We start from the raw sequence: 20,635 nt of genomic DNA, 5'->3' as shown, positions 1-20,635 counted from the left end.
TGAAGACCGCTTGTGTTGCGATCGAAACGTCGTGAGTTTTTTGCTTTTATTTTTTTATTTCTATTTACGTGACTTTAACGAAAGAACCAAGAATATGAATTCCTGCTGTCACGAAAGTTAAGTCTAAATATAAATGTGTTGTTAAAACCCGCCACCACCCGACACAGCCAACAAGTAAGGGTCATCACGTAAACAGAACATGCCAATTCGTCACTAGTACAGCGTCACCGGTGTGTTGGAGAGCCAAGCCACAACAATCTGATTACGACGTTTTGCCAGTAATTGAAGCTAGTTGTAATTACTATTGAAACGTCGTAGTCAAGATTGTAAATGTTGTGGCTTGGCTCTCCAACACACCGGTGATGCTGTACTAGTACACTACACTATACACTACACAATGCACTACACAATACACTACTATATACTACACTATACACTACACTATACACTAGTGCTGTACTAGTGACGAATTGGCCACGTTCTGTTTACGTGACAACCCTTACTAGTTGGCTGTGTCGGGTGGTGGCGGGTTTTAACGACACATTTATATATTTACGCAATCTAACCCAAAGAAAACTCATTATGAAAGGTGCTCCTGAAAAACCTCCGCTGACACTACAATTGTATAGCAAATGTAACGCCAGCTGGACGTGTTCGTGTAAACTTGCCGGCGCTCGCCGGTCGAGTGCCGAGGCTGCCGAATACGACCCCGCGTGCCACGCCCCACCCAACAGGAGGCGGATCCACGTGGAGACTCCGCGGATTTCTGCTGCACGTGCCCGCGTGCTCGCGCGCGTGCGTCGAGTGTTGAGTTTGCACGTCAACCACTGCCGCAGTTTACAGAGTTAGGCTCCGTATAAGTGAGTTATTGTCCGGCAAGCTCGCTAAACAAAACACGAGCGCCTTGCTCAAGACATTGGGCAAGTTGCTCCAGTGTCCAAACAAAGCCTCCGTGGCGACAGAGAGACTCTCAATTATTCATGCAGCAGAGCCCTTTGTTCAATCCACTGCTGGATGAAGGCTGTCTCTGGTGTAGGCCAATCAGTTTCAAAGACAATGCATATATTATCAGAGTTTGTTTGCATGTTCACCGCAATAACTGTGCGTGGTTAATGCGGGCATGATTCCTTGCTAAACGTATCTATTTTGTGGTTTAACATCTTAACACAACTCCTGATTCATTGCCAGAAAGGGTAAACCCTATTATTGTTCATACTTTGATACTGGCAAAAAGGCCCCATCATATGAAGGCCTCTTCACCACGTGCCGGCCATCGGGGTTGTTTTGACCGCACTTCGTGTGGGACCCAGGACCGGTTCAGATGTTGGTCTGGTCTTCCGGCTCAGGTTGTCACTCGCCACTGATGCAAGACGGCGTGGGAATCGAGCCTGGGTTGACAGGCTCATCGTGAAGTGCGCTAACCACCATCCTCCAAATGTCAATCCTGTGACAATTAAACCGTTTGCATTGTTATTCAGAAATCCGACTTCGCCAACAAGGACATTTCACAACCCGCCGCATACGGTCCAAAAATAATCGGCACTACATTTGTAACCCGAGTCGATCGGCAGGTGACGGCATAAAATGTGGGGACTCCAACCTCGTTAAATTAGTCTGACCAGCGTGGACGAGTTCTATATATTCTAAAAATACTCCCAGATGGGCCCTACAGAGCCCCTCTCGTAGAGGGACCTACTTCTCCCGGGGCTCTACAGATCTCCCTCTGGTGGAGGAAGCTTCTGCTAGAGCGGCTCTACAGATCTCCCTCTGGTGGAGGAACCTTCAAACAGTGGCACGAGCAAGCAATTCCAGGGCTGCACCTTTGCCTTTTATATTATAAAGTTCACCTCTCAGGATGCACCACTACCACCACTGGTGTGCACACACGGACTTTCCCCCACAGCGCCAGTGAAGCGAGGAGAAGCGGCGCTTTGGAAGATAAGCGAATAGTTTTATTATCTCTTTCTCTCGAGCAAACCGACAGGTCCCAGCGTGGCAGCGCGACCCCACGATCCCGTTCCCCCCCCCCCTCTCCAACGTACAAATCCCGACAAATTCTCGAAACAAAAAAAATAACTAAGCCGGACGACAAAACGAATGAGGGGGACACGGGATTTATAAAACGCTCTGCCCTCACACGCGTCTCTGTGTCGTTGCGTGCTTACGCACGCACACAACGACACAGAGACGCGATGCTGTGCGGAATTTGTTGGTAAAAGCAAAGTACGCCATTTCGCGTCTCCACGTAGCAAATTAGTTTGAGTCCATCGGGCTTATTTCAGGTAATTTAAGCAAGAAAATTGTGTACTGGTTTTGACCTCTTGGATGCTTCAGCAGAGCCAGGCTTCTACTCTTGACACTCCGCGTCGAGGCGTGATGGGGCCGAACGCCCCATCAACGCTCCCGTGACGATTTACACATTATTGACGATTCGATTAACGTTATCGATATGATGCGAAAAACGATCGGCATGTGACCGCCTCGATTGTACTGCTGCTTGTCATTTGTTACGCGTCTCAAAACGAGACGCGTAAGTCCGGGGAGTGGAGGTGGGGAGCCGCACGTCAACTTGAAAACGTGCTTATTTTTTGTTATCTCAACTCGCGGGCTCTCTCTCTCCGTGTGAGCAGCAGATCAGATAAGACGTGCCGCAGGGCAGAGGCGGCGCGGAAAACGTTATAAAAGAGCGGCTTGTCTCGTCGTACGTGGGCGGTTTTGGCAGCGTCCAATCCACGTAGCTTGCAGAGACTTGTTGACATTCCCTCCGCTCGTTGTGTTTTTCGTTTAGGTTCCAAACTTCTTTTGCCGCACGGCGGAAGGAAGGTGGGCCTGGATGAAGGTCAGAGGTCGTTCCACCACCACCAGCGAGTCTCCGCCGTGCAGCACGTCCAGGTAGAGCAGTGGCTGATGGGGACAAATGGGTATGTTGAGCGGCTTACAGCATGCTAACTACAAAGGCAAAAAAAACCCGTACAGCCCGAACAGAGAGTTTGGGAGCAAGTGACTTCAGCGAGCACCGATGACGCTCCGGGCACGGCGCCAGAGAGGGGGGGAGTGGCGAGCGCCACGCCCGGATTGTAACGTCGCACGAACGCAACGCGTTTCAAGTTTACAACGCTGCGATGATCACCCAGAATGGACGCAGCCTCGTCACATCTCAGAAGCCAAACAGGTTTAAGCCTGGAGAGTGCTCGTACGGGCGAACACCGCGGCTGCACCCCACAGGTTGCCACCACGGGGCTGTGGCGTTATAGAGGTGGTGGGTAGTGGAGGGCAGAGCGGGTGGTGTGGGTTTGACCATACTTCACCACGCTGGTCGGGGCGGGTTGGTGAAGGTGGCGAACACAGACGTTGGAATTAGAGGCCGGCCGAAACCGGATTTCTGGTTTCGGCCAAAAACTAATTTCTGGTTTCTGCCGAAACCGAAATCAGACCGAAAGTAAAAAATTTACTTTCGGCCGAAACCGAAACTATATGCCAAAAAGGCCATTTGCCAACTTTCGGCGCCGAAACCAAATTTCGGTCGGCCTCTAGTTGGAACACAGAGGTGCAGTACAACGATGGATTTTGCTGTAATGTCCACCGCTCCCTCAACGTAGCCCCTGAGCAGCCCACTATCCGGGCTCGACTCTGCTTAGCTTCCGAGATTTGATGAAGTTGGGCGACTTCACGTGATTTGGTCCAGGGCTCTGCCTCTCTGTATGGCAGCCAACACGCACGCTGCCACCACGTTACAGGCAGAATCACATTTAAAGTAAACTAAAAAATGTTTATTTTACTAGGTAAGGCCGACTGAGCTATACAGCTCTTTTTTCAGAAGTGACCGGGCCACAAATGATAGCTCAACGAAGTGGCTTATCGTGTGGAAATGTATAGCAGCCAAATACTCGTCACGAACGTTTCTAAATGTGATGGGAAAAACCGGAGGACCCGGAGAAAAATCCACACGACCACGGGGAGAGAGACACGCAAACTCCAAATATACAGCAGCAGGCATCAGAGTCGGGATCGAACCCACGACCTCCTGTACACCAGGCGAGGAAGTTAACATCTCCTAGCCACCGTGATGATGATGAGAGAGAGAGAGACACGCAAACTCCAAATATACAGCAGCAGGCGTCAGGGTTGGGATCGAACCCACGACCTCCTGCATACCAGGCGTGGTAGTTAACATCTCCTAGCCACCGTGATGATGATGAGAGAGAGAGACACGCAAACTCCAAATATACAGCAGCAGGCGTCAGGGTCGGTATCGAACCCACGACCTCCTGCACACCAGGCGAGGAAGTTAACATCTCACTACAGCGGCACAATTCAATCCAAAAGACCGTGACACTCACCTGGTACTTCTTGCATTCTTTCATCGAGTCCATCGTCTGCATGGGACAAAGGGGGAGGGGGTGGGGGGAAATAATTAAAATGAATCACTGACACTGTCAACCATTAAGGGACTACTGCTGTGTGTTACCTTGGTGAGGTCTGGGACTGATTCGTTGTTCATTTTTGCTGCCTCGGCAAATCTTGGTGAATCGGACTTATATACTTAACGCCCTCATTATTTATATTTAGTGACTTGTGAAAAACAGGAATAGGTTTAACCCTTTCTGGCAATAAAACAGGTGTTCAGACGTTGAAACACCAAATAAGATACCTTTTCGCGAGGAATCAAGCCTGCATTAACCACACGCAGTACTTGATCATGCAAACAACCATGCTCTGACAACATGTGATGCATTGCCTTTGAAACTGATTGGCCTATACCAGAGACAGACTTCTTTATGGCCGAGTCTCACCACCAGTGTCAGACCAGAGAACACCAAAAGGCAAAGAGGACAAGGACAATGCAATTAGCAGATAATTGCGTTTTTTTTGTAATATTTGCTTTTGTAACTTGCCAACCGGGCCATACTGGACATCCGTAAAAACGAACTTCAATAGTTCATCGGATTCCTCCAGCAGTCGAGAAAAAGATTAAGACATGGATTCTGGGTTTTTAAGGATTTTTAAAAATTTCGATTTAATTTCGGCAGCAAGGGCTCTATGAGCCGCTCGGCTCCGTATCGTGGGCATCGCCCTGAGCGATGAGGACGGGTGGCTCAAGATGTCCGAGACGCCGAGATCCTGGGTTCTAATCCAGGGTACGGCCACTGCCTGTGGTTAAAACCGGGTTCTCAAGGGTGGCGGAGTCGATGGCCTCGCAGCCTGGCCACGCCGATGACTGTCCGTTCGAGGGAGGGTGAAAGCCAGGAGGAAAACCGGGCAGAACCGAGGGCAAAGCAAAGGTGGGGGAGGGGGGGTAGCGAATGTGTAGCAATTGGGAAGCGAGGTAGAAGCGAGATGGGGGATTAAGGTGGGAAAAGGGGGGGAGGGAAGCGAGGGTGAAGTGTGAAGCGGGGTGAGGAGCGAGCGAGCGAGGGAGGGGGAAGCAGGTGGGTCGACTGCTCGCCTCCTCCGTGCTGATGACGACGAGGCGGTACGCGTCGTGCAGCAGCAGCAGCTCGGCCCGCGCGGGGTGGAAGGCGACGTGCGTGACGGGCGTGTCGCGCCGCTGCCAGTTCGCGGGCAGCCCCGCTTTCCGCTGCCGGCGACTCCACTCCGTGTACTGCTTCTCCCGCACGCCAAACTCAAACACCTAACGCCGGGGGGAGGAGGGAGAGGGGCAGAGAAGGGTGGGGGGGGGGTTAGCAAACCCAGGGCGAACACGGAAAGCGCCAGGAAGCTTTACGCATTCCGCCGTGCGTCCCAGAGGGAAGGACACGTCCACCGAGGAGACGGAGCGACGACAATCGGTCCGTGTGCGGGCGCCAGGCGGATTGCTCCATTGCAGGATGGTGAGAGAAGGCGGTGGGGGGGGCTAGGCTAGGGGACTTGCTCGACCACGACCGAGTCAGTCGCGGTCTCAACTTGAGTCTGTGTTTAAGTCGGTCTCAGTGGGAGTACTGAGGAGTCTCAGTGTTAGTACTCGGTGAGAGTTCTGGGTCTCCGTGAATGTACTTGGTCTCAGTGGGAGTACTCAGTGGGAGGTTTGGGTCTCTGTGGGAGTACTCAGTGGGAGGTTTGGGTCTCAGTGGGAGTACTCAGTGGGAGGTTTGGGTCTCGGTGGGAGTACTCAGTGGGAGGTTTGGGTCTCAGTGGGAGTACTCAGTGGGAGGTTTGGGTCTCTGTGGGAGTACTCAGTGGGAGGTTTGGGTCTCAGTGGGAGTACTCAGTGGGAGTTATTGGTCTCAGCGGGAGTAGCCGGTCTGGGTGCGAGCGCTGGGTGAGCGTGGTGGTGGCGCGTGGGACCTGGTGGTCGGCGTGCACTGCGACGACGTTGTTGGTGCCGGGCGCGATGGCGATGGCGCACGGCTGGGAGCCGTACATCGGCAGGGCGCAGTGGTGCTGGCGGGAGGCGGGGGGTGGGGGTGGAAGAAGAAGCAGCAGCAGGTTTAATATTACAACGGAACACACTTGAGATCATACAAGTAGGAGTGCGAGACGCAAGTCGTGGTCCAATGAACACCGCGGAGGAACTACGACGACGAGAGCCCCACCCCCCTCTTCTTGGTTCTTTCGGTAAAGTCACGTAGAAGGGAAGTAATAAAATAATAAAAATAAAACATAATAAAATAAAATAATTTTATTTTATTATGTTTTATTTTTATTATTTTATTACTTCCCTTCTACGTGACTTTACCGAAAGAACCAATAAGATGAATCCCTGCAGTCACGAAAGCTTTAAATCGAAAGCCCCACCCCCTCTTGCGTGGCACGGTGGGGGGGGGGGCTCTAGTGGCGGCGAGGATCTTGACTGGCAGGAGAGCGGTTGGGATGGGGTGACGTCGGTGTGGTGAGGAGCGGTGGGGATTGGGTGACGTCAGTGTGGTGAGGAGCGGTTGGGATGGGGCGACGTCAGTGTGGTGAGGAGCGGTGGGGATGTGGTGACGTCAGTGTGGAGAGGAGCGGTTGGGATGGGGCGAAGTCATTGTGGTGAGGAGCGGTGGGGATGGGGTGACGTCAGTGTGGTGAGGAGCGGTTGTGGCTGTGTCAGGAGAGCGGTTGCGTCGTGAACAAGTGGTTGTGACGATGTGGTTGCCGTGGGGATGACGGTTGTGGCAGCAGAGTGGTTGTGGTCCCTCTCTACTCGAGTGCTGCCACTAGTCATGGGTTTCCTCCAGTGTCGGGCTCATCATATCTCCAGCAGTGGCTAGACCATGACTCGTGATATCGGTCAGCAGTGGTTAGACCAGGTGGATCCAGCAACCAAAACAACAAGAACGAGCCATTTGTTTCGAAATCGGTAAAAAAACAACCAAACTCAATATTTCAAGAGCCGCGATGCACCGTATGGTGACTACGAGAACGGCGTTGGTCCTTAATAAATAAGTAAACACCGCTGGACCGGTTCCCCGAAGAGCCGCAGGTTTGCCGACCCCCCTGGGTTCAACCGTGCGGACGAGGGTCCTGCACGGTGCACACCTCTTAGCCCAACAGACGTCGCCACAGCCGGTGCGTCGCCGCGATTTACACCCGTCGGTGGCCGTGGTTGGAAATTGGTCGCGGCGCGCGGATGATGTGGTGGCAGTGTAGCGGTCTGCGCGCTGCGCTACGAACCCGGCGACCCGAGTTCGATGCCCGCTCACGGCCAACACCAGCCACGATTATCTAAACCGGTCCTGGGCCTTCCCTAGGTCGACTCAGCCTTAAATGAGAACGTCGTGCAGTGCGTAAAAACATCGCCACTCGGGAGACAAAGACGGCCGGGCGTGGTGTTGGCCACCCACCCCCTTGTGTGCCGTGCCGGCCTTCATAGGTGCTCGCAAACAGCACTTTCCCCAACAGTCGGTCAAGGCTATACGGGGGACCTTTGTCTCTGTGGCGGCGGCGGTGGTGGTGGTGGGGATGATGGGCGGTGCAGCAGAAGCGTGATCGCGGTTGTGGGGGCCGAAGCGGTTGTAAGGGTTGGGAGGGGGGGAGTGGGTCATTGGTGGCGTCACCGGGGACTCACTCGGAACTTGCTCAGGCTGTAGACGTGGACGGCCCGATCGCAGGCGGCAGTCGCCACCCACTCCCCGTCCTCACTCACCGCCAGCAGCTGGATCGGCTCCACCGAGCCTGCGTGCGTCGGGCACGCGACCGTCATCAGCATCGTCATCATCACGGTCACGAGAACCATAAAAATCTCCAGAAGCATCATCACCTTGATCACCGTCATCACGACCACAAACATCCCACCAGACAGGATCATGACCGTAATCGTCCATATTAAATCGTCGTCGCCACAATGCGGCGTGTGAATTGACAACAGCTGTTTGACTCCCGTGCGATGAACGTTATTCCTCGGGCCCAGTGCTGCCCGCCCCCTACTCTCTGCATCAGAAGTCCCTTGGAGAGGATCTGCTTACGTGGGCCGACAGATCTGAATTGATTCTTTCGTCTTGGCATGAAACCTACAGCAACTTGGGATACAATTGTGGCGACAGGACATATCCTTGTTTAAGAGAGGCCAACGCACACAGCTACAGCCCCGCCCCTGCACTTCGATGGCGGCCCAGCCAAAAACATAAAAATGTTGACAAACTCCTGGCGAGCGCAGACACCGACTGGCTGGCCGAGTGAACGTGTCACGTTGAAGAGCGGTGCATCACCCCGTGTGAAGAGAACGGCCCACAGGGAGTGCATAGCACAGAGCTCCCTGGTCCACAGAGTAGGGGGGGGGGCAGCAGCACTTTCCCACCCGCCCCGCTACAGCTCGCAAATCAATACACATCCCCAACTGACTATGGCCAGTGGACACCCATCACCCTGCAGAGCGGTGGACACCCATCACCCTGCCGAGCGGTGGACACCCATCACCCTGCCGAGTGGTGGACACCCATCACCCTGCAGAGTGGTGGACACCCATCACCCTGCAGAGCGGTGGACACCCATCACCCTGCAGAGTGGTGGACATCCATCACCCTGCCGAGCGGTGGACACCCATCACCCTGCAGAGTGGTGGACACCCATCACCCTGCAGAGAGGTGGACACCCATCACCCTGCAGAGTGGTGGACATCCATCACCCTGCCGAGCGGTGGACACCCATCACCCTGCCGAGCGGTGGACACCCATCACCCTGCCGAGTGGTGGACACCCATCACCCTGCAGAGTGGTGGACACCCATCACCCTGCAGAGTGGTGGACACCCATCACCCTGCAGAGAGGTGGACACCCATCACCCTGCCGAGCGGTGGACACCCATCACCCTGCAGAGAGGTGGACACCCATCACCCTGCAGAGAGGTGGACACCCATCACCCTGCAGAGAGGTGGTCACCCATCAACCCTGCCGAGAGGTGGTCACCCATCACCCTGCAGAGTGGTGGACACCCATCACCCTGCCGAGAGGTGGTCACCCATCACCCTGCACAGCAGCGGGCAACCATCCGGCGGCTCTGACCGTTGGGCGGGCTGAAGGAGTGGAGGAGCTTGGGGCGCCTGGCGCCGAGGGCGACCACGTGGAGGGCGCCCGTGTCCCCCGCGACGAGGAGGCGGGACGAGTCGGCCGAGAACGCCAGCTGGTGGGCCCCCCTCGCTGCGCACGGCAGCCCCCCAACCTGCACAGGTTCACAAGGCGCGCACGAGAGTGAGCGGGCGAGCGAGCGAGTCGTACCAACGTGGAGAGCCTGAGCAGGTGGCAGCGGTCGATTTAGTTTGTGCCGAGCTCGGCGAGTCGTCTACAAACGTGGGGCGTTTGAGTTGCTTGAATATTTTAACATTATGCTTAGGAATGACGTGACAAATAACTTAGAACCCTTTGTCCATCCACTGCTGGATGAAAGTATCGGGAATGCCCTGTCCGTCATGGGGGTTGTTGGTTCGGATGTCAGACACTTGCTGTCATCGCAATGATAAAGGTCAAAGCAGCGATGTGGAGTCACGGCTGACATGCAAGTATGTTGAACTTCTTTCGCACCGTACGTAGCCAACCGTGCTGAATCAGAGGTGCGGGGAAAGGGCAACGAACTAAACAAAAAAAGCAGCTCTAAATAAATGAGTTTTCAATTTACATTTATAAGATGCAGAAGCGCATCCGAAAGCACGTGATGATGCATTGAGTGTCGTCATTCGATGGCTCGTCAAAAGCCCATGCGAGGATGACCGGAAGTATTGGCGATTAAGATCAACTCCTGCGATCACGATATCATTGATAGATTGATGGTGTAATCACTGCTGTCATGACAATGGCTCCAGTTGCATCGCTGCCGAGGACGACGACAAAGACAGTCGTGGGCAACGCGACGAGGTGGCCGCCCCTCACCTTGCTGATGACTGGGCCCTCGCCTCCGCTCTCGTGAAGCCTGTAGACTCGCACGCGCTCCGTTGTGCCGTACGCCAGCCACGTGCCACACGGCGACACCGCGCTGCACCCAACGTTCTCGTCGTCCTGCAACGCCGCAAAACCCACAGCACGAGAGCTCGTGAAGATCGTAAATTCGTCGAGAGCTCGTGAAGATCGTTAATTCGTCGAGCTTGCGGCGGCCGCAATAGAGCTCGCGGCGATCGTAGAGGTCTGGACAATTTTATAGCCGCAAAATCCCAAGACACAAAAACTATTTCTGAGCGACACAAAATCTGGCCACCAGGTGGCATTCGTGCGTTAAATTTCGATCTAAAGCTTTCGTGACTGCAGGGATTCATCTTCTTGGTTCTTTCGGTAAAGTCACGTAGAAGAAAAAGAATAAAATAATAAAAATAAAACATAATTAAATTATTCTCACAACGTTTCAGCCACAACGCAAGCAGCCGTCCTCAGGTGAAGAACAGATCTGTCGGAAAGACAGCGTCTGAATGGCTGCTTGCGTTGTGGCAGAAACGTCGTGAGAATTGTATTTTATTATGTTGTATTTTTATTATTTTATTATTTCCCTTTTACGTGACTTTACCGAAAGAACCAAAAAGATTCGTGCCTTAGTTACACAAGCCGCAGCCGCCGCCACCACCACCTCGCCCGCCCGCCCACCTTGCACTTGAGCTGCAGAAGCTTCACGGGCTGCTTCGTGATGGGGAGGACGTCTCCGTCCTGACCCCGGGCTGCGGATACAAGAGCCACACACACACACGCGTCGTCGTCATCACGGGGCGGCCGCGGCGATACATTCGCCGCTTGTTGCAGGCATCCACGGTTCAAGTCCAGCAGCCACCCCGATTAATGTTACCGCGGCGTTTGCGTGAACTGTATAAATATGCTACCGGCGCAGGCTGTTTCACAGTTGAGACGCTACGGATCACCCCCCCCCTCCCCTCATTCGCAAGAATAGGCCACTTTATGAAGGTGTCGTGGTAACAAAAAAATTACACAGCAGATGACTCCATTGCGATGGGGTGATGCAGAGCAATTGTCAGCCCTCTACTGCCAAACCTTGGTGGGACCCTCCCGAATTAAGAATCATGGGACTCGGCGAGGCTTCCCTGGGTAAACAAGCGTAAGCATTACAAAGAGTTATTAAAATATGCCAAAAGCCGACTTCGATGGCATACACACATCCACAGGGGCGCTCCCTTTCCACTCTGGGACTCGGCTGTTCCTGTGGCAATGGAGGACGGTGTGGCGGTTACATCCAAGCGTGGTGGCTCACCGCCCAATCCACAAGTACAGCCGCTTTTTCAATCTACCGCTGAATGAGTGTCTAGCCAATCTGTGCGGGTATAAACACGCGTAGCGTGGGGGTTTGTTGTGACCGTACTGGTGAATCGGGTGGGGGGGGGGCACCCAGGATCGGTTCCGATACTGGCAACCGTGGCCGGGAATGGAACGGGAACGGAACGGGATTCGAACTCGGGGCCATCGCATTCAAAGCACAATGCGCGAGCCGCTGCACCACATTCTCTCCTAACTACAACAAAAAAATTCCCAAATTCCTCAAATCATCTCAAGGTGCACGTCTGTCCCCCGCCCACCTTCCCCCCCCTCTCCCCCATCTGTGGATGTTCTCCGGGTGCTCCGATTTCCTCCCACAAGTAACACACACTCATTAATTGGCCGATAACACCTTAAAATATGTAGAGAATCGCAGAGCTCGGACAGCCGCTCGTCTGTTGTTCCTCGTCACGCGATACGAGTTGTCCGCCAGCGGAGCGTTACGAGTTGAAACTACGTAATAATTACACAAAAGCGACGCTGCTTGTGTATGCACGTTTAACTTCTTTCGCACCATACATAGCCAACCCCCACCTCCCCCCACCTGTATCTGTGCAGCGTGCTTGGATGTGGACTCGGATGCTTAGATGCTAAACAGTGCTACGTCCAACACTCCCTAAACCTCCATGCAGGCTGCAAGATAAAGACTAAACAACAAAGGTGCGCCGCTCACAAACAGCGCGAAAACAACAACCCCCAGCATGCCTTGCACACATGTCACGTGACCACCACCGCACTGCACGTAGAATGCTCGCAGCCCTGTGGCAGACCACCGGCTCAAAGAGCTGAACGTGCGGCTGTGGCTGTTGTTTAGAACGGCGACTCAAATTTTTTTTGGAAAAACGACGACCGTCCCAACAGCGGACACAACCCCGTGGACTGGTTTCGCCCTCGCCAGGACTCGTCCGTACAGCGCGGCAATCGGTGTACAACCATCAATGCGGAAGAAGCAACTCGCGATGGCGTGCCGCGTCGTTGCACACGACGGGTGGGCCGTCCGGCGCAGGGAGGGCGGTGCGAGTCCCGGCGTACCGGTGCGCGAGTCGGTGCCGCCCAGCGACCACAGCTCCAGCTGCCGGGGGAACTGGAAGAGGAGTCGCCCGGCCTTCTTGGCGCACGACACCAGGCGTCGCTGCGGGAGACACAACGCACGGTCGGTGAACGAGCGGGCGCAAGGCGAGGGGGCGTTGGCGCACGCGGTGAGCCAGCGCCGCGGTAGGCGGCAGCAAGGGTTGGCGGATCGCCGTACGGATGTCGCGAAACTCCTTTCCCCGTGGGCGTCGAGAAGGTGCCGTACACCCTCGCTCGCCAAACGGCAAGTGGACCGATTTCCATCCGTTTCCATCTGTACGGTGATTGTGTTGCCACTTCGTGCAAGGCGTGGGTTTTCCCACACCACATTTTACCTGGCGACCCAGCGCATGTCACGAGCTGAAATGACGTAGCAATTACGCAAAGGCGACCATGACGACGCTGCTTTTGTGGTGACCTCGTTGAGTGGGTTCGGTGCCACGGGGGTTTCCGAGCGAGCAGGAGTGGGGGGGGAGAGACCGGGAGGCCGGCGCAACGCCACCGGCGACACCACTCACGTGGGGGAAGAGGATCCTGCGAAGCGCAGCCTCGTACGATGGGCCGTCCATCCTCTCCATGAGCGGACGCACGACTACCTGAGCGTCCAGGCCTGGCGCGTCCATCATCACACACGGGGGTGGAGGGGATCATATTTAGCAGCGGCGGAGACGCGATGTGTTCAACGCACATCCCTGTCCGCTCGCTCGTGCTCTCGTACAATCGTCGCCACCGAATCCATTTTGATGTTTCTGTAAGGTAACGTTACCATGGACAGTTTTGTAAAATTAATTCATGCGAGCGCAGGAAATGGAATCCCGTTTCATATTGATTGTGCATCGCTTAGGATTATCTCCGATTTCTCTTTGGTTGTATTTTCTCCGTTTTTTGCTGTGCTTTGTGTAGCGTTATTGCTTTTGTGGTGTTCGCAAACCCAGGTTAACTCTTGCAAATGAAACCAATCCTGGTCTCTCGAATTCCTGCCCAGTTAAACAAAACACGACTAGAATAAGTTAAATTTCGATTTAAAGCTTTCGTGACTGCAGGGATTAATATTCTTGGTTCTTTCGGTAAAGTCACGTAGAAGGGAAATAATTGTTTTATTTTTATTATTTTAGAATAAGTTAGCCGTGAGGAACCTAAGACCCACGGGTTAATTTCATAGGCGAGGCTTAACACTTCGAAACCGAGGCCCGCAAACCAAATCTAAATTCAGCTCCCGCAGGATAATTCAACTCGTTAAGGAGCCCACAGTAGCGTGTGGCAAAAGCTCTGGGGAAAGAGAGGAAACGCTCAACGCGTGGCCCAACTTGGAGTAGGGGAAAACAAAAACGCGCACTTGAGATCCAAGCGACTTAGAAAACCTCCGCGTGAAGCGGCACTCATCGTTGGTCGGCCCAAGGTGTCGTACCGGCGGAGATGACAGCGTTGCCACTGAGCACGAGCGCGCGCACGTCGTGGGTGTGGTACTTGAAGGTCTTGGTCCGCACCCACGCGGCCGCGTCGACCCTCGACTCCACCAGCTGAAGCTGCGCCACGCGCCCGTCGCTCGTGCCCACGAACATGCTGGTCTCATCCTGCGGTGGTGGAGTCGAGGGAGGGGGGCGGCATGCGACGGAAGTTAATCCCGCACCTCCGATTAGCACGGTTGGCTGCGTATGGTGCGAAAGAAGTTAAAAGTACGTACAGACGTACGTTCGTGCGGACATACAAAGACGGTCACTACATCGCGCTTTTTCAGATACGCTTCTGCGGCCGACTAGAACGTTATTTCTTCCGATATTAGGAAGCCACTGGAGCTATGCACTTTTACATGATCTAGATTGAAAACCCATTTCTGTAGAACTGCTTTTTGTGTTTAGTTTTTGCCCTTCCCCCGCATTTCTGATTAGCAAAGTTGGCTATGTACTGTGCGAAAGAAGTTCTACATACATCCAATCGCACCAACAACGCCCCATCGCGCACCACGGCGGAACCGACCCATGCACCACGGCGGAACCGAAGGAGAAGGGCAAAAGGGGCGGTCGATTCTCCCCCCCCCACCTACGCAGTAGCAGAAAAGAGGATCCAGGATGGGGAAGGAAGAGAGGAGAAGAGGAGGAGGGAGGTCGGTCACCAACCAGGCATCTCACCACACCTGCTCGACGGCGAGGGACAAGATGTCGGCCTGGCCGAGCGTGAAGCCGCGCACGAGGGTGCCGTGCTCGGCCTCCCACAGCTGCAGCCGCCCCGACGACTCGGCGCCGGCCACCGTGCCGTCCGTCAGGAACGCCACGGCCCACACCACCGTCTCCTGGTTCACCACGCTGCCGCTACGCCGCCCCACCACCATTCGTTGCGTGCAGCGACCTGCGTTCCACGCCGGTGAAAGTCGGGAGACCGTGCGATCGTTTGCTTGCGCGCTCGGTCGAGGATTTCCGCTCTCGCAGTTTACTCGCTCGCTCGCCTGCTCGTGCGATTGCTCGCCGGTCAACACAATTCGTCTTTGCTGTGCGTCACTGGCTCACTCGCCAACTTGCACTCCATTGCACGCTTGCCATCTCGTTCACTCTCCCGATTCCTGCAGAATCTCGTTTACTCGCTCGCACATCCGTTTGTTATGTCATTCATGCACTCACTCGGCACACTCCCCCCCCCACCCCCCATCCATATAATCACTCACTCATCCATCCATTGACTCGTCACCCACTCGGTCACCCAACCATTCATCTACCCGCTCCTTCACTCGCTCGCTCGCACATAAATCAAACACTAATCATCAGACGTTGCACGGACGAGGCAAACGACCGACAAGGCCGGAGTGACTTTCCGCAGGGCACGACGCGAGGAGACGGAGCGAGAAACGCGGTCCCAGTGTACCAGAGTTGACGTCAAAGACCCGGATGTTGTCCAGGGAGCCGGTGGCGAGCCTTGCGCCCGACGGGTGCCACGCGATGGAGACGACGCGACCTGCGTGGGGACACAAAGACGGCGCTCGAGGGCAGGGCCGACGCGCCACGGCTACGGCGCTGAATCGCCACTCACGAGTACTGAAAAGATGAAGTGCCCCAAGCTTTTATTTTGTTTAACCCGAGGGAGAAACTTAAGAGACACGGAGTAGAGTCTCATTTGCAAGAGTGAGCTGGGGTCACCAAAATGGCGAAGGTAAAACAATGGGAAAAAGTGAAGGCCTCGCCACGTATTGGCAGAAGTGTAATTCCCAGCGTGCACCTCTCCACGCTTTTCTGTGCACAGTTCATCTAAACTCACACGGGCATCTTCATCGGCGATATTATAAATCAGATTTGGTTGTAACGGCGGCGCAGTGGTTTGCACGCTGCTCTTTGACGCCAGGGTCCCAAGTTCAATTCCCGGCCACGTCTAACATTAGCAGCGAGTGATCCGGTCTCAGAGTGCATGCCATGCTTCACTAAACCGCACTGACCAGTGTGAAGTACTGTCAAAGAAGCCCGTGACTGATAAATGCATGGGGGGGCCCCGTCACCCAGCAGTGGATTGACAGTGGCACGAACCAACGATCCACCCCGATTTAACGTGGTAATTGCACTGCACCATGAACCCACTCAGTCGGTCACTCTACCAGCCATGTGCTTATGTTATGTGGGTGGGAAGGGGGCGAATACCTTTCTGAAGTTCAAGATTTTTCTCAAACTGGATGCCTTCTATGTTCACAGTGAATATCTTCACAGATCCATCTTCGCACCCGACCTGCGCGCAAAGATTATTTTCACTTTGCAGCACAATTTTCCGCTTGCAAGCATCGTATGTCACAAGGGGTCTGGTAGGGAGCGGTGGGCGCAGAGTTGAACGCGCTGCACGATGAACCCAGCGACGCGAGTTCAATTCCCCCTCATGGCCAACACCAGTGACAAATAGCTGAACCAGTCCTGGGCCTCCCCTAGGTCGTCTCAACCTTAAATGAGTACCTGATGCAATGTGTAAACATCGCCAGTTGGGAGACAGGCGATCGGGTGTGATGCTGGCCACCAACCCCCTCATGTGCCATGCTGGTCTCCATAGGTGCTCGCTAACAGCACTTGCCCGAGCAATTTGTTAAGGCGACATGAAAGATCTTTGTCTTTGGTGGCTAAGAGGTCACAGCACATCGAGCTTACACTGCCATGATCCTGGGATCACATCCAGGATCCAACCGCCTATGACAAATGTGTAGCGGGTCGATTGTCTCATCCCGGTCACCAATGCCTAGCCAGACAAAGCCATCGGGTTAAATTGAGTTTCTTGCCATCTCATAGCAGAGTGTGTCTGTAGACGCGTGCGTGCATGATTTTGCGTGTACGTACGGCGAGACGCGACCCGTTTGAGTCGGGCGCCATGCACCACACCGGGCCGCCGAAGGCGTCGACGCGCAAGCGGACGCGCAGCCTCTGGAGGTCGAACTCGAGGATGGCGCCGTCCAGCCCGGCGCCAAACAAACGCCCGGCGCCCGCCCAGCACAGCGCCTCGGGCTCCCGCCCCGAGCCCCCCGGGATCGCCTGCGGTGGCACGCAGCAGCACGCGGCATCGTCAGGGTTGCGCGACAACTGAACGACAGCAATACCCCGGTTTACGTCGGGGGGGTGGGGATGCATTTCTGAAAGGTGCGACGACGAATATCGAAATGACGTGAATAGAAGCGATTTACAGGGTAGCAAGTAGGTGGTGGTGGAGAAGGCTAAAAAAACCCAATCGTTTTGTTCTCGTCGAAAATGTTTCACAACAGCAGAATACATTCTGTAAGAGCTTACGCTGCGAGCGCTGCGCACAATCCCGTAAACGGTGTACACTGCCGGTATACTTGTGTATACTTAAACTCAAATATTTAAACTATTTCATATTTTACCAGGTACGGCTCACCGAGCTATATGACTCTTTTTGAGAAGCAACCTGGACGTAACTGATAGCTAAATAAAGTGGCTTATCATGTGGATATTTATAGCAGCCAAATACTCTAAACCAGTGGTTCTTAACATTTACTGCTGCCTTGCACCCCTTTGGTTCTCCATCGTAAAAAAAAACGTTAATAAATACATAGGGTTGATGAAACAAAGTAGTTGGACTTACGTGCCCATGCTTAATTTGTGTTTTCTTCTAAAAAAATCTGGCATATCTCGCACCCCAGGTTAAAAACCACTGCTCTAAACCCATGTTTCTACATGTGAAGGGAAAACCCAGAGGACCAAACTCCAAATAAACAGCAGGCGTCATAGTCGGGATCGAAACCACGACCCTCTGCATACCAGGCGAGGGAGATAACATCTCGCCACCGTGGCGCCCACACTTGTGAAGCATAGCCCCCCCCCCCCGTTCCCGACGCCACACTTGCCCTTTCGAGGTAGAAGTTATCCGTGGCATTGTAGATCTCGATGGAGCCGTCCGCTCGCCCCACCGCGATGCGCTCCGTCACGGCACAGTAGGCGAGACAGCGCGCGGCGCTCGGCACCCAGTCAAAGAGACGCACCCGGTGCACGGAGAACTCCCCCATGTCGATGGGGAGACGCGCAACAACCGGAGTTGTTACCTGCGCGCGGGGTCAAGTAAAAACACAATTAGTTTGTGCAACTGTGATGGAGAAGAGCATTACTATAAACCTATTTTTTTTACTGTCGTTTTCATGAGCGCTGAGCTGACACCGCTGAGATGTGGGGTTCCAAGCTAGGCAGCTGCCTCTGATTAAACCGTGTTCTCAAGTACATTGAGTTGATGGTCTCAGAACCCGCTCACCAACGGCTACGCATAAAGGCTCCCCAGATTAAATTTGGTTTGTTCTCAATTCGGCCAAGAACTTGAATTATCGGTTTGTCATGCCGTGAATATTACTGTATAGCGGGAATGGTGAGAGGGAGGTGCCCTCCACCGTGTGGGCAAGAGGTCACAGCCGCACTCTCTAAGCATGAAGATTTTACATTGCTCTGTGGGAGTACAGAGTGGTTTCATCATCTTGCAACAAGACGGCCGATAGCACAATATGGATAATATTTTATGGGAAAGACCCAAACCAAGGTGGGTTATCTTAAGAATACAGTAAACACTTGACAAGCAAATGTGGGTTACCATTTTCTCCAGGATACCCCTTGCAGTCCAACCATTACGACCCAGTAACCGGTTAATGAAAAACAATACCCCCGTTAGTTGAATGTATGGGGCGCTGTACGTGTTGGTAATGATGCAAAAGCTCAATTAACACAAACTAAAACACATTTACTCAATAACACCGACTCTGTATCTCCGGTCTCTCTGTGCGTCATGAATAAGGGGCATTGCTCGAAACGTTACCTATTGTATTTTTTCTTTGAAAGCAGTAATATTGACGAATGTGTGGAGTTTATTTTAGATGAAAAGTTTGGCATTTAAATAAGAAAACAATCTAGTATTAACAACTGACATCCTACACGAAGTTGGTCTGCGGTGCTTTAAACTATAATTCACAAACATTGATCAATTCACTGCTAGATAGAGGCCTACCCACGCCGTTGCAGTCGTGGAGGTTGTATGACCATACTTCACCACGCTGGATAGTACAGATTGTTAAAGGGGGGGGGGGGGCACAGGAACGGTTAAGATGTAACTCGCTACTGATGTTAGCCGTGGCCTAAAATCAAACTCGGTGAAGGTGTACACAGCCCGCTGAATAACAACTACCCCACCACTCCACAATCACAGCACAGAACATATACAATATTAACCACATGTTGGTGATACTGCCAGTTTCCTGGCAACTCACAAGCAACGTATACACAAACCAGTGTTATATTTAACAATCTTATAACACCATAGCCAGCGTGTGATTTACGGCCCACTACAAAACGTTACAGGCATCAAGGACCCCCTTAAGCCTGTACCGCATGCCGGCCAAGCGCCACCTTATCCGGCTACCCAACCAGGCGAGACCGGCCCGGGAAACCGCGCAAACGCACAACTCTTGCACATTCGAAAAATACCCGGAGACGACAGCCAAATGAGTGTCGCGCGAACCTGCGAGGTGATCGCGTTGGATGGCCGGTGGAAACTGCGGAGTTTTACTTCTATAAATATAATTAGATTTCAGTTCGGGAGTACTGTGCGGGAGAACGCACATCGGCTGCTTCGCGGCGGCTTGGCCAAACACGTGGCTCGAACACGCGGCGCAGCGGAGGAGGCGGCTCCGGAACTCTTAAGGAGACCGCCCTGTGAGGGGGGGGTGAACTCTTAAGGATGACACAGGGAGTTCTTAAAGATGTCCGAATAAATAAAACCGCTACTTTTTTCAAAATTTCTTGCTGTGGGTTTCACACCTGATGATGATTGCTTGTGTTGCAATCGAAACGTCGTGAGAATTGTATTGTTTTATTTATTGTTTTATTATTTTATTTCCCTTTTACGTGTTTTTTTCGGTAAAGTCACGTAGGTAAAAAATAAATAAATGAAAACAACTAAATTAAATAACGACGTTTCGGAGGCAACACAAGCTTCCGTCTTCAGGTGGAATCGTTACAGGCAAATTCACTGTAATAAGGCTGTAACGGTTCCACCTGAAGACGGAAGCTTGTGTTGCCTCCGAAACGTCGTGATTTAATTTAGTAGTTTATTTATTTATTACCTACGTGACTTTACCGAAAAAACTAAAGAGTATGAATCCTTGCAATCACGAAAACTTCATATCTAGAATATGAATACCTGCAATCACGAAAGCTTTAAATCGAAAGAAAAATTCCAAATAAATGACTTGGTGATACTCCTGCTGCTGTGTTCGTCAGTGCTGCACAAGCACGATCAACTTGTACTCGATGTATACTCTTTGGTTATTTCGGTAAAGTCACGTAGGTATAATATAAAATAAATTAAATCACGACGTTTCGGGCGCAAAACAAGCGTCCGTCATCAGGTGGGACAACCACAGCAAGACACAATTGCTGAACGTCGTGATTTAA

At 53.1% G+C, this 20,635-nt stretch overlaps 1 protein-coding gene across 2 annotated transcripts; it reads right to left on the bottom strand.

Moving 5' to 3' along the window:
• Positions 1 to 1,970: 1,970 nt before the first annotated feature.
• Positions 1,971 to 19,860, bottom strand: UTP4 (UTP4 small subunit processome component). 2 transcript variants are annotated; one of them, XM_078879674.1, is made up of 17 exons: positions 19,667 to 19,860; positions 18,052 to 18,246; positions 17,030 to 17,221; positions 16,352 to 16,436; positions 15,588 to 15,677; positions 14,866 to 15,077; positions 14,140 to 14,305; positions 13,250 to 13,341; positions 12,693 to 12,792; positions 10,983 to 11,053; positions 10,281 to 10,406; positions 9,420 to 9,576; positions 7,988 to 8,094; positions 6,286 to 6,381; positions 5,447 to 5,632; positions 4,341 to 4,376; positions 1,971 to 2,904 (listed from the first exon to the last, which is right to left on the bottom strand). In XM_078879674.1, the coding sequence occupies exons 2-17, from the start codon at positions 18,208 to 18,210 to the stop codon at positions 2,785 to 2,787; spliced, it is 1,995 nt and encodes a 664-aa protein (XP_078735800.1). In that variant the 5' UTR covers positions 18,211 to 18,246; positions 19,667 to 19,860; the 3' UTR covers positions 1,971 to 2,784. The 2 variants fall into 2 exon arrangements, with proteins under 2 accessions (XP_078735800.1, XP_078735799.1); XM_078879673.1 differs by having other exon boundaries at positions 1,972 to 2,904; positions 19,701 to 19,860.
• Between the last annotated feature and the right edge of the window lie 775 nt (positions 19,861 to 20,635).

The sequence above is a fragment of the Lampetra fluviatilis genome, chromosome 54, assembly GCF_964198595.1.
Source record: "Lampetra fluviatilis chromosome 54, kcLamFluv1.1, whole genome shotgun sequence".
NCBI classification, from domain to species: Eukaryota; Metazoa; Chordata; class Hyperoartia; order Petromyzontiformes; family Petromyzontidae; genus Lampetra; species Lampetra fluviatilis.
This window is presented reverse-complemented; position numbering and strand designations above follow the sequence as displayed.

What these genes read in the sequence shown, in the direction of transcription:
- UTP4 (XM_078879674.1), bottom strand. Translation starts at nt 18,210, where the DNA reads ATGGGGGAGTTCTCCGTGCACCGGGTGCGTCTCTTTGACTGGGTGCCG. An exon ending in CAAACGGGTCGCGTCTCGCC is followed by an intron (nt 16,437 to 17,029) that starts GTACGTACACGC and finishes CTTTGCGCGCAG; the next exon opens with GTCGGGTGCGAAGATGGATC. An exon ending in ACAGCCTGAGCAAGTTCCGA is followed by an intron (nt 6,382 to 7,987) that starts GTGAGTCCCCGG and finishes GCCTCCCGCCAG; the next exon opens with CACCACTGCGCCCTGCCGAT.